This window comes from Choloepus didactylus, chromosome Y, assembly GCF_015220235.1.
Source record: "Choloepus didactylus isolate mChoDid1 chromosome Y, mChoDid1.pri, whole genome shotgun sequence".
Lineage (NCBI taxonomy): Eukaryota > Metazoa > Chordata > Mammalia > Pilosa > Megalonychidae > Choloepus > Choloepus didactylus.
In genome coordinates, this window is record NC_051335.1 from 37,914,687 (window position 1) to 37,925,627 (window position 10,941).

General features: G+C 62.5%; 2 protein-coding genes and 1 pseudogene across 2 annotated transcripts; 2 read left to right on the top strand and 1 right to left on the bottom strand.

Annotated features, from left to right (window-relative positions):
• Nucleotides 1–598: 598 nt before the first annotated feature.
• Nucleotides 599–1,531, bottom strand: LOC119524298 (ras-related protein Rab-7a-like). The gene is made up of 2 exons (XM_037822922.1): nucleotides 1,259–1,531; nucleotides 599–969 (listed from the first exon to the last, which is right to left on the bottom strand). The coding sequence occupies exons 1-2, from the start codon at nucleotides 1,481–1,483 to the stop codon at nucleotides 793–795; spliced, it is 402 nt and encodes a 133-aa protein (XP_037678850.1). The 5' UTR covers nucleotides 1,484–1,531; the 3' UTR covers nucleotides 599–792.
• Nucleotides 1,532–2,804: 1,273 nt separating this feature from the next.
• On the top strand, nucleotides 2,805–7,913 carry LOC119524163 (renin binding protein). Its single transcript, XM_037822803.1, is given in 12 exon segments — nucleotides 2,805–2,911; nucleotides 3,126–3,201; nucleotides 3,290–3,365; nucleotides 3,494–3,666; nucleotides 4,057–4,222; nucleotides 4,225–4,280; nucleotides 4,663–4,744; nucleotides 4,839–5,014; nucleotides 5,166–5,297; nucleotides 7,601–7,672; nucleotides 7,674–7,689; nucleotides 7,779–7,913. Coding segments are annotated over 12 exon segments (1,251 nt in total). The 3' UTR covers nucleotides 7,898–7,913.
• An 832-nt stretch (nucleotides 7,914–8,745) lies between these two features.
• Nucleotides 8,746–10,700, top strand: LOC119524097 (annotated as a pseudogene).
• Nucleotides 10,701–10,941: the final 241 nt, after the last annotated feature.

The following is a 10,941-nucleotide window of genomic DNA, read 5'->3' on the forward strand; positions in this document are numbered from 1 at the left end:
TGTGCCACAGGGGTGACCCCCGTGAGCTCCCCTGGGTCTTCCCTTGTGGAACTCAGGGGCCCCTCTGGAAGCCACCCCAGACTGTCAGCTCCACCAAGACAGACCCGTCCCCTGTGGCGGGCACTGCAGAAGGCAGGCACCGTCTTGTCCAGGTCCCTCTTTTACACACGTGGTGAAGAAGTGGAACTGGAATGTAACCGAAGTTCGTTCCAGTGGATACAGTGAGGAGCAGGTGACAGGAGCTGGAGGACTTGTGCACAGGCAGCTGGGGGGCCGAGGCCCAGGCTGGCGGCCGCCAGGGGCCCCCCGAGCTCAGTATGCACAGGTCTTTGGGGCAGGCGGAGCTGAGGGGAGCAGCACCATGCTGCCAGCACTCTCGGGGGCCCACTGCCCCTGCTGGGAACAGAAGGGGTGAGGCTGGCTCAGCACCCATGTCTTCACTCCCAGCCATGCACGGGGCACGTGCACGCACACCCCAGGCAGGAAGTGTGTGGTGCATGCCTGGGGACCCCACGGCGGTGCAGGCCCAATTCCACCTGCCTGGAAGCCTTCCTCAAGTGTGCTCCTCCTCCCTGGTACTCACCCCACTTGGCCTCATGTGTGCAGGGGTCCCAAGGCTCCCCTTTGCCCCCCACCCAGCCTGTACATCTCCTGCCCGCCATCCTCTGGGAGCTCAGAGGGGAGTGGCTGCCCGGGCCAGGGCTCCCAGAGAGAAGGACAAGGCATCCTCGCATGGGGGGCCATCCCAGCAGTTCCTAGAGGCAGGAGGGGACAGACCAGCTGGGGGAGAGGCTACGGCTCTGCTAGGTGGGCTGAGCGCCCCCATCCCTGGCTCCTGCTCACCTGCCACAGGGCGGCTTTCATGGCACTCCTGAAGGCAAGGGCCACCCCAGTCCCGTCCTTGGCACTGGTTTCAAAATACTGGGCTTGAGTCCGAGCACACCACTCCTCGGCCTCCTGGGGGCAGACCTGTGTGGGCAGAGGTGGGCATGGGTGGGGACCCTACTCCCAGGGCCCCTGGGGACAGCTCTCCCCACACTCCACCTCGGGACTGCCTGTGGCCCTGGCCACCGGACCCAAGGCCAGGGGGCACCCAGAGGAACCTCGGACCCTCCACATACTGGGTCTCGTCCCTGCTGGCCATGAGGGATGGCGACGGGCATGAGGGTGGGAAGAGGAGAAGCTGGGCATGATGGTGTCCAACGGAGAATGCTCAGGTGAGGCTCGGGGAGCCAGGACAGCCAGAGGGTGCACCCACCTGCCGGCCTGGTAGGTCGGTCTTGTTCACAAGCAGCACGAAGGGGAGCCGTTTGGGGTCGGGAGGGTCGGCCAGCAGCAGGAACTCTGCCCGCCAAGCGGCCACAGCCTGGAAGGAGGCAGCAGCCGTGACATCAAAGACCAGCACGCAGCAGTGCGCACCCTGGTACAGCGCCATCCCCAGGGACCAGAACCTCTCCATGTCCGCCGTATCCCAGAGCTGCATCAACAGGGAAGAGAGGCCCTCGGATGGCGGTCTGTCCTTCCTTCCAGAAGTCCCAGCCGCCCCAAGCCACGCTGTGGCCGCAGGCTTTCTGGCACCCTTTGCTCCTCTTTGTCCTTATCCTGCCAGACGGAGAGCCCAGCCTGGACGGCGGGGACCCAGCTGGGAAAGCAGGGGACAGTTCAGCGGCCTTCCTGAGCCATCCGATCTTGTCAAACAGGGCTAGAGCAGCGCCAGCCAGAGGGGGTGGTGAAGACTGGGCCATCGGAAGACAGGCCTGGAGGCCTGGGTGTGGCCTGTGGAGGTCTGGGGCTGGGGGGGACCTGGGGGAGGGGGAGTCTGGAGGCCTGGTGGGCTGGTGGGGATCCTGGGGGACCTGGGGGAGGGTGGTTTGTTCTGGAGAAGTCTAGGGGCCTGGCCAGGGGGTGAGGGGGGTGGGGGGTGGTTCCTGGGTGGGCCTGGGGACCTCAAAGTCCAGGAAGCCCCATCGTACTTGCACAGCTACCATCTGGCCTTCCAGCTCCAGCAGTTGGGTGAAGTAGTCGGTGCCAAGGGTTGCCCGGTACCGGCTGCTGAAGCGATTGTGCACAAACCGATTCATCAGACACGACTTGCCCACCCTGTGGGGGTCACAGGTCAGAGGGCACCGCTGGGACTCCCGCCCCGGCCCCCGGGTTCCGCTTTTTCCGCGTTACCCTCTGCTCCCCTGCTGTGCTCTGCCGCTGCGCCCTTGGCCCCCTGCCCTGTCCAGGGCCCCCCCCCTTGGGGGGAGGGGCCGGGTGGGAAGCCCCGGGCCCCGGTGTCCCGCCCGCTCACCCGGCATTTCCCACCAGGAGGATCTTGAGCTGCGGGTGCCCGGCGCAGGCCATCGCGGAGCTGGCAGGCGGTGGGTCGGTCCACGGATCGCGGCTGGGCGGGAGCGCGGGGGCGGGGCATCGGCGCGCGAAGCCCCTCCCCTCCCCGCGAGCCCCGCCCCCCGGCCCTGCGGAACCCCGGGCCTTTGAGGGAGGGTGGGGCGCGACCCAGTCAGCTGAGTGGCTGTCACGGGACGGGACGGAGCAGCTGCGCCGGGGTTTCCTGAAGCAGAGGGAGGGATGAGCGGGGGTCAGGCCAGTGGTGGGGCCGGGGAGGGCGCTGCCCTGGAGGGTCCCAGGGGATGGCGGGGGCCACCCCCACGCAGAGATCGGGGGTTGGGGGGGAAACCCAAGGACTGGGTCCCTAGGGGCTCAGGGGCGGTGGGCCGGGCAGAAGACGCTGGGTGCGGGTGGCGGGGGTGGAAAGGGCCCAGAGTAGCTGCCCCTCCAAGCTCCTTTCCCCCCAGGACATGGAGAAGGAGCGGGAGACACTGCAGGCCTGGCGGGAGCGCATGTGGTAGGAGCTGGACCGCCTGGTGGCTTTCTGGATGGAGCACTCCCACGATCAGGAACATGGGTGGGCTGCCCCCTTGGGTGCGCTCTGCAGGCCCCCCATCTCCTCACCCCCAGCCCTGTCTGCCCACCCCAGCTCTCCCTCCTGCTCCACTCTCCAGGGCTACTTTCCACATGTGCCCTCCGTGGGGCAGCCCCCCTGGGCGGTGGGCCTTGGGGTGGGGTGGGGTAGAAGGCCCCTCCTCCCCCTTGCTGAGCTCCTGCTGTGTCCCTGACAGGGGCTTCTTTACCTGCCTGGGCCAGGACGGACAGGTGTACGACGACCTCAAATATGTCTGGCTGCAGGGGAGGCAGGTAGGAGGCGACCCCAACCACCTGCCTCCCAGGGGGGCAACTGGCCCTGAGCGGCCAGCGGCTCTCCACTTACACCGCCCCCCCCCAGGTGTGGATGTACTGTCACCTGTACCGCAAGGTCGAGTGCTTCCACCACCCTGAGCTTCTGGACGCAGCCAAAGCAGGTGCCGCTCTCCTCCCGCCTCCGCCGAGGTGCACCTTGCTTAGGCTCAGGTTCTAGAGGGTTCTAGAATCAGCAAAGGGCCTTGGAGGAGGGGTAAAGGGGGTGGCCCACTTTCACCCCCCCCCCCAGGTGGTGAGTTCTTGCTGTGTTACGCTCGGGTGGCGCCTCCTGAGAAAAAGTGCGCCTTTGTGCTGATGTGGGACGGCCACCCGGTCAGGGTGCAGTGGACCATCTTCAGCAAGTGTTTCTACACCATGGCCATGGACGAGCTGGGCAGGGTCACCAGGGACACATGCTACCAGGTACTGAGGGCTGGGGCTGGCATCTGTCCATCTCTGGGCCCCCGTGGCCCAGGGCTCCCAACAACGTGGCACTTGTTGGTGCTTCTGTCACTGGGTGCCTATGGGTGTCTGTGCCCCAGATACCTCCTTCCCCTCTGACCCCCCTGGGCAGAGTGGGCCCCTTCCTCCCTGGGAACCCCAAGCCCTCCCTACGTGCCCCCCTCCAGGCCGAGAGCTCCCTGGGGCACCCATCCCAGCCCCCAGCACCCCCTGTGAGCGAAGGCATCCTTTGGGTGCTGTGAGGACGTGGCTCCCCCATCCCATGGGGTGGGTCCTCTGGGCCCTGCAGGTGGCTGGAATCCCCCCCACCTACCCAGGCCTCCCCTCGCCTCGCCCCTGCCCCGTCCTCAGGGTGAAGTGGTGGAGATGATGAATCAGATCGTCTGCTGGGTGTGGGAGGACCCGTTGGGGCTGGGCCGGCCACGGCTCCCCTGGGCCCCTGACACGGAGCCCATGGCGGTGCCCATGATGCTGCTGGCCCTGGTGGAGCAGCTCGGGGAGGCGCGTGAGGAGCTGGCACGCAATACATGGAGCTGGGGGACTGGTGCGCCCAGAGGATCCTGCTGCACGTCCAGGTGGGGGACCTGGGGGGCGCCCTACTTGCAACAGCCGCCCCCACCCTCCGTCTGAGCTCAGCCCTGGGCGCCTGAGGCCCCAGACACACCCTTGGTGGCCGAACCAGGAGTGCAGGGAGGCCACGACCTCCTCAGTCAGGACAGGAGGACACCCCGGGCCAGACCCATGTCCGCCCCACCAGGCCAGTGTGGCAGCCAGGCCCCTCCCCACCCTGTCCCTATTTCACCACCTGCCGCCCAGGCCCCAGGGAGGGGAGTGCTGGGTCCCTCCTCAGATGCCCCCGGGGCAGACAGGCCCACCCAAGGCAGCTCTGAGGGTCAGGCTTTTCTATTTGGGGGTTGGGGCCAGAACCCAACCTTTCTCTGCTTCTCTCCCCGGCAGAGGGGTGGGCAGGCTGTGCTCGAGAACGTGTTGGAGGATGGCAAGGAACTTTCCGGATGCCTGGGAAGACACCAGAACCCAGGTGCTGGGTTCGAGAGGGGCTGGGGTGGGGGGTGGGGGGTGCCCAAGGGGTCTGGACCAGGAGCTTGAGGTGCCCCCCACCCCCCCCTCCCCAGGCCACACGCTGGAAGCCGGCTGGTTCCTGCTCCATCACGCCATCCAGAAAGGTGACCCTGAACTTCAAGCCCATGTCATCGACAAGTTCTTACTGCTGTCTTTCCGCTCCGGCTAGGACCCCGAGCACGGGGGCCTCTTCTACTTCCAGGACATCGACAAGCTCTGCCCCACGCAGGTGGGCGGCCGCCAGGGCCCCATGCCAACAGCTCTGGGCAGAGGCTCGTTTAGCACCCCCCACCCATGGTCCTGCTGTCATCATCACCCCCACTATACAGAGGGGTAATCTGGGGGGCTCAGAGAGCTGGACTTACCCAAAGAGACCCCAGATGGGGTGGGCCATGAAGCTTTGGTGGCTCCACAGCGAGGCCATGATTGCCTTCCTCATGGGCTACAGCGAAAGCAGGGATCCTGCCTTGCTGCACCTCTTCTACGAGATGGCCGAGTACACCTTCTGCCAGGTGAGGCCAGGCCCAGCCTCCTCTGGATGGGCAGGGAGCGGGGTCTGGCCTGGCCGAGATGGGGGGGGGCTTTCCTCCCTCCCCTTCACCCCCCAAACGGGGGGCACTATCCCTCCTGTGCTCTGGAGGTTGGGGACCCAGCTCCCTTCGTTCGGGCAGCAAACATTTACTGAGTGCTGACTCTGGTGAACAGAGGAGCTGCTGCCCACCTAAAGCTTAGGTCCTGGGTCAGGGGCACCGTCCCAAAGTGCCATCAACTCTGAACCTATTTGCTCACGGTTCTGGAAGCCGGAAGTCTGAAGTCAAGGGCCGTGCTTCCTCCAAAGGCTCTTTCTTGGCTTCTCCTAGCTTTTCGTGGCTCCTACTGACCCTTGGGTGTCCCTCAGCTCCTGGCTGCTTCTCTCCAGTCTCTGCTTCCATCTTCCCGTGACCTTCCTTTTCTGTGTCACCGTCTCCTCTCCTCCTCTCCCAGGGACACCAGTGACTGGCTGTAGGGTCCATCCCCCTCCATTGTGACCTCACCTTCACTGGTTCCATCTGCAAAGGCCCTGTTTCCAAAGGTCACGGGTTCCAGGCGGACATGAGTTTTGGGGGACACCATTGAGCCCACTATGGGAAGGCCAGCAGGGAGGGGGCCTGGCCCTGGGTGGGAGCCGAGGGGGGTCAGCACAGGAGGATAGGGTCAGCTGAGAGCACACTGAGCGAGGGGCTTCCTGGCAGCCAAAGGAAAAGCTGTATAGATCGAGGGATGAGCTGGACTGACTTGCCTGAGGGCACCTCAGGGTGCTGAGCCCAGGGCAGGGTGTCTGGGGTGGGGGATGGGTTCAAGAACTAGGTGAGGGGTCTGTGGCCTCTGACACTTGGGGGGAAATTGCATCTTTGTTTTCACTAAGTTCCCACTGGAATTTCACACTTCCCTCCCCTGGGAATGTGGGTGCCAGACCCCTGTGATATTAGCAGCGCTTGACTCTGTCACCCGTAGAAATCCCAGGTGGGCTTATGTCACGTTGCAGTTAGAGAGGTATCTTCTAGTATCCTGGGTGCTCCCCACTGCCAGATTACAGCCATTACCTGCCATAGTTTACTATCAAATGCATTAACAAAGAGCCTGTATAATGAACTATAAATAACATCACAAAGTGAAATTTAAGGGATGCATTTAATGAGATGGAGGTGGCATCAAGCAGTCACCAAAGTTATAATCAACAGCACTGAGTAATTATCAGGAACTAAGCAAGAGAACAGTAAAATATAAAAAGCAAAAATTCTGACATAAAAGGAACAAAATGGGTAGGGGAGCAACTAGGGTGGGAAATTTTTCAACTCCTCTTCATCTTCCTCTGGCAGAGCAAGGAGTCAAAAAATGAATATGTCACTAGAAAAGTAGAATGACTGGCACAGAAGTCATTTTACCCACTACAAAGAATAACTGCCTTTATATATATATATGCTGCGATTTAAAGACATCTTGAAACTATCCCTTTATAGAACTGGTTTCCTCCACGATATGTCTGCCAGGGGCCCCCACTGAACTTTGTCCAGTGAGGAAAGAACAGGGCCCCATACATACTGAGGAGACATGGTAGATCAGCCACCATGGGGATGGGATGTGGGAAGGGGTGGGCTGGGGGTGGGGAGTGGGTGGCAACACAGAGGGAAGGCAAGATGCATTTGGGATCCAACCCCAAGGCGGGCAAGGGAAGGAGTCCGAACTGTCAGCCCTGGCTGCGTCCCAGGCTCTCTTGACTAGAGAAACAAATAAGAACCCTACTTGCAACTTCACCGACTTCAGAGACACACCAGGGAAATGACTCGATACAAAACTCATTATTTAGTTTCAGGGCAGGCCAGCGTCTCCACCAGGGTTCTCTTCCTTTCTTAAATCAGTTTTACACAGGTGCAATTTACAGGCACTAAAATGTACCCATGGCGAATGTCCAGTTCAGATGAGATGTGACAATGTAGACACGTGTATACTTCCGTTGCCTCCCAAGCAGCGCTGTTTTTAGATTCCATCTGGCAGCGCTTCTGGCGACAGGCCGGCAGCACCCCCTGCCCCAGCTGGTTATATACCTGGAGATTGCCTGATGCCTCCCACCCCCTCCAAGGAAACAAAAAAAAGCAAAGGCCCTTCCCTTCATCTTCTTCCCGCGACGCGGTTTCCGCGATTTAAGAGCACGGCCACTGGAGCCTCATTGCCAGGCAACAGTCCCCGGCCCGGAACCTCGAAGGCGCGCCGGGTGGGGGTGGGTAACAAGGCGCACCTCCTACCCCGGCTGTCATGGCTCTCGCTGTGCTTCCAGTTCCGCGATCCCGAGCACGGCGAGTGGTTTGGCTACCTGACCCGCGAGGGGACGGTCGCCCTCACCATCAAGGGGGGGTCCTTTTAAAGGTGAGTGCCCCCCACCCCAGGGTGGGGTGCGGGGAGCTGACAGGGCCGCCGTCGAGGCCCCGTCCCTGCCGGACGCGCCTCTCCCCCAGGCTGCTTCCACGTGCCGCGCTGCCTGGCCATGTGCGAGGAGCTGCTGGACGTCCTGCTGAGCCGCCTCGCCCCGGCTCCCGGGCCCCACGACCCGCCCACCCGTCCGGTGGCGGAATAAAGCTGAGTCTCTTCTACCTGTCCGTGGCCGCGCGTCCTTGGGACCCCGCGGGATGGACAGCCGCTGGGGACTGCGCTGCACCGGGCCGCTCACGGCCAGCGGCCAGGCCCACCCCGCGCATTGGCTCGCCGGGGCTCTGTTCCGCCTCGCGTGCTGGCTCGTCCCGGCGCATTGGCTCACTGGGGCCCCGAGCCGCCCCGCGCATTGGCTGGCCCGGCGCCCTGGCTCGCCCCTGCGCGCTGGCCCGCCCCGAGCACTGACTCCACTCCGAGCATCGTCCGAGCCGCCGGGAAGGCGCGGCCGGGAAGGCGGGTCCGGCGCGTGCCCGCCCCTTCCGTCGCCGCCCCCGCAAGCCCGGCCTCAGCCCAAGCCCCTGTGGCACTGGTGTCGCCTCGGAGCGCGGCGGCGGCTGACTGAGCCCTCACGACTCGTCCGGAGCCGCCACCCTACCCCCGCGCCGCCGCCATTATGAACATCCGCAGTGCGAGGGTGAGGGGACGGGGACAGCCGGGCGCGCCGCGGGGCTGCGGGACGCGAGGGACCGCGTGCGCATGCTCCCGCGGGGGCCCCGGGGCGCGGGGACCCTGCCGAGGGCCGCGCGCCGGGCGGCAGGGCTGCAGCGATCGGGACCGGCGGTGGGGGCTGCTGGCGCGCGCAGGGGACGGGCTGCCAGTGCTGGGGTCTCCGGGACCTGCCCCGAGCTCCCGCTCCGTCCCGGATGCGACGTTTGTCGAGCGGCAGCCGGGGGCCCGGCCCTGTGCGGAGACCGGTCTTCACGGTCCCTGCTGGGCCGCGGAGCTGTGTGCGCGCGTGCGTGCGTGCGTGCGTGCGTGCGTGTGTGTGTGTGTGTGTGTGTGGTGGGGGAGACAGATAGGTCGCCGCGTCCTAGCACCCCTCCGTCCCACTGTCCCCTCTCCTGCCTCAGCCAGAGGATCTCATGAACATGCAGCACTGCAACCTTCTTTGCCTCCCCGAGAACTACCAGATGAAATACTATTTCTACCATGGCCTCTCATGGCCCCAGGTAGGCAGCTTGGAAATCGGGAGGCTGGGGGAAAGCAGGATGGAGTGGGCAGAGCGATACAGAGCCCGGGGTGGGGGGAGCCGTCTGTTTGGTGAGGCCCAGAGGAGTTTCAGCCCCACGCCAAAGCCACTGAAAAGGTGTCCCCGAAGGGAGAGCCAGAAGGGGGCCTGGGGAGGGGCAGGACACTGCCACCGCGTCCCTGTTCTCTTGCCGGTTGAGGACAGGGCACAGTGTGGCTGGCGTGTGGCGCAAGGGAGCAACAGGTCGGCCCAGAACTTGCCACTTGAAGGCTCCTGTCTGCTAACAGGCACAGCGAGGGGACGGGTGGGCAGGTCAGGTCTCTTCCCCGGGTTCTTCCGGCTCCAACGGGAAGTCGGCTTCTGACTCGCTTCTGTCCTCTCTGTCACTAGCTCTCCTACATCGCCGAGGACGAGAACGGGAAGATCGTGGGGTATGTCCTGGCCAAAATGTGAGTCGCCAAGGAGGGGGAGAGAAGCCTGGCTGTGGGGCTGGGGCTGACACTGCACACCCCTGGGGGATGCTGCATGTTTCTTTGCTTTTAAATAAATAATACACTTTGGGTAGTAAAGTTTTTATAGAGGATTTGTGCAGCAAGTACACAGCTCCCATATACCCCCCTCACCCCCTTTTCTTACTATCTTGCAACCAGTGTGGTACATTTGTATACAATTATTAATTGAAGTCGACAGTTTACCATTTGCTTTTCTGTGTATGGTTCTCTGGGGTTTGAAATATGCATAGTGTCACAGATCCACCATCACAGGGTCATACAGAATGGGCTCACCACCCTAGAAATGCCCTGCCTTCCACCTTGTCATCCCTCTCTCCCTCCCCCAAACCCCTGATCTTTTTGCTGTCGCTATAGTTTTGCCTTTTCCAGAAAGTCATATCGCTGGAATTGCACACTGTATAGCCTTTCCAGGCTGGCTTCTTTCTCATGCAGCACTATGCATCGAAAGTTCCTTCTCCAGGACTTTTTGGGGCTTGAGAGCTCATTTCTTTTCCTTGCCAAATAATATTTTGTTGACCCTGCACAAGTGTGATGGATTTTGAGGCAGCAGAGAGACGCAGGATGGGCTGCTCTGATAGGAGAGATTCTCAGCTTCACCCCCGCCCCAAGTCTGGGATCTCTGGGGCCAGCTCAGAGGCGTCTGCACTCCCACCATGCCAGGAGCCCAGCGGGATGGCTGCGGCGGCCCAGGCTGCTTTCTGACCTCTCCTCTTTCCACGCTCTAGGGAAGAGGACCAGATGATGTGCCACACGGACACATCACCTCATTGGTGCGTAGGGCAGACCCCCAGACCCTGGTGGGGGAGAAGGAGGGAGGGGTTAGCTGGGGCAGCTCTGGAGGTCCCCACTCCCTGCCCATCCTTCCCCCACCAGGCCGTGAAGCGGTCCCACCGGCGCCTTGGCCTGGCACAGAAGCTCATGGACCAGGCCTCCCGAGCGATGATAGAGAATTTCAATGCCAAATATGTCTCCCTGCACATCAGGAAGAGGTGGAAGCCTGGGTTGAGGGGAGGGGACTGGCAGGGAGGGGAGGGAAGAAGAGACACTGTTTTGATGGGGGTCCTGGGGTGCCCTGGCTTTGGGAGAAGATCTGTGAAGTGGGATTCATGGGCAGGGGGGCTTTGGGGGGAAGGCCTGGAAGTGCCACCCCCTCTCTGGCCAAGTCTCTGCAGCTCAGCAGTGCCTTGTTCCCCTGCAGTAACCGGGCCGCCCTGCACCTCTATTCCAACACCCTCAACTTTCTGTAAGTATGGGCAGCCAACTCAGCACCCGGCAGTCGGCCTAGTGGCACGGTCCCTGGGCCTTCAGTACATGTCGTGGTGACCATTCCGCAAGGCGGAGCGTCAAGTGGCATCTAAGACTCCTGCCTAAAAGGAATTTGTTTCTTATGCTGTTTCTTAAATGTTTCTTATATTCATACTGCCTCTTTTTCTCATTTGACGTCTTTTGGGCTCTGTGATGGTGACATGCTCCCACACCTAGCTACTT

Excerpts from the sequence above, each read along its gene's own strand:
- LOC119524298 (XM_037822922.1), bottom strand. The coding sequence starts at position 1,483 with ATGCAGCTCTGGGATACGGCGGACATGGAGAGGTTCTGGTCCCTGGGG. Across the intron at positions 970-1,258 it reads CCGACCTACCAGGCCGGCAG|GTCTGCCCCCAGGAGGCCGA; the intron begins GTGGGTGCACCC and ends CTGCCCACACAG.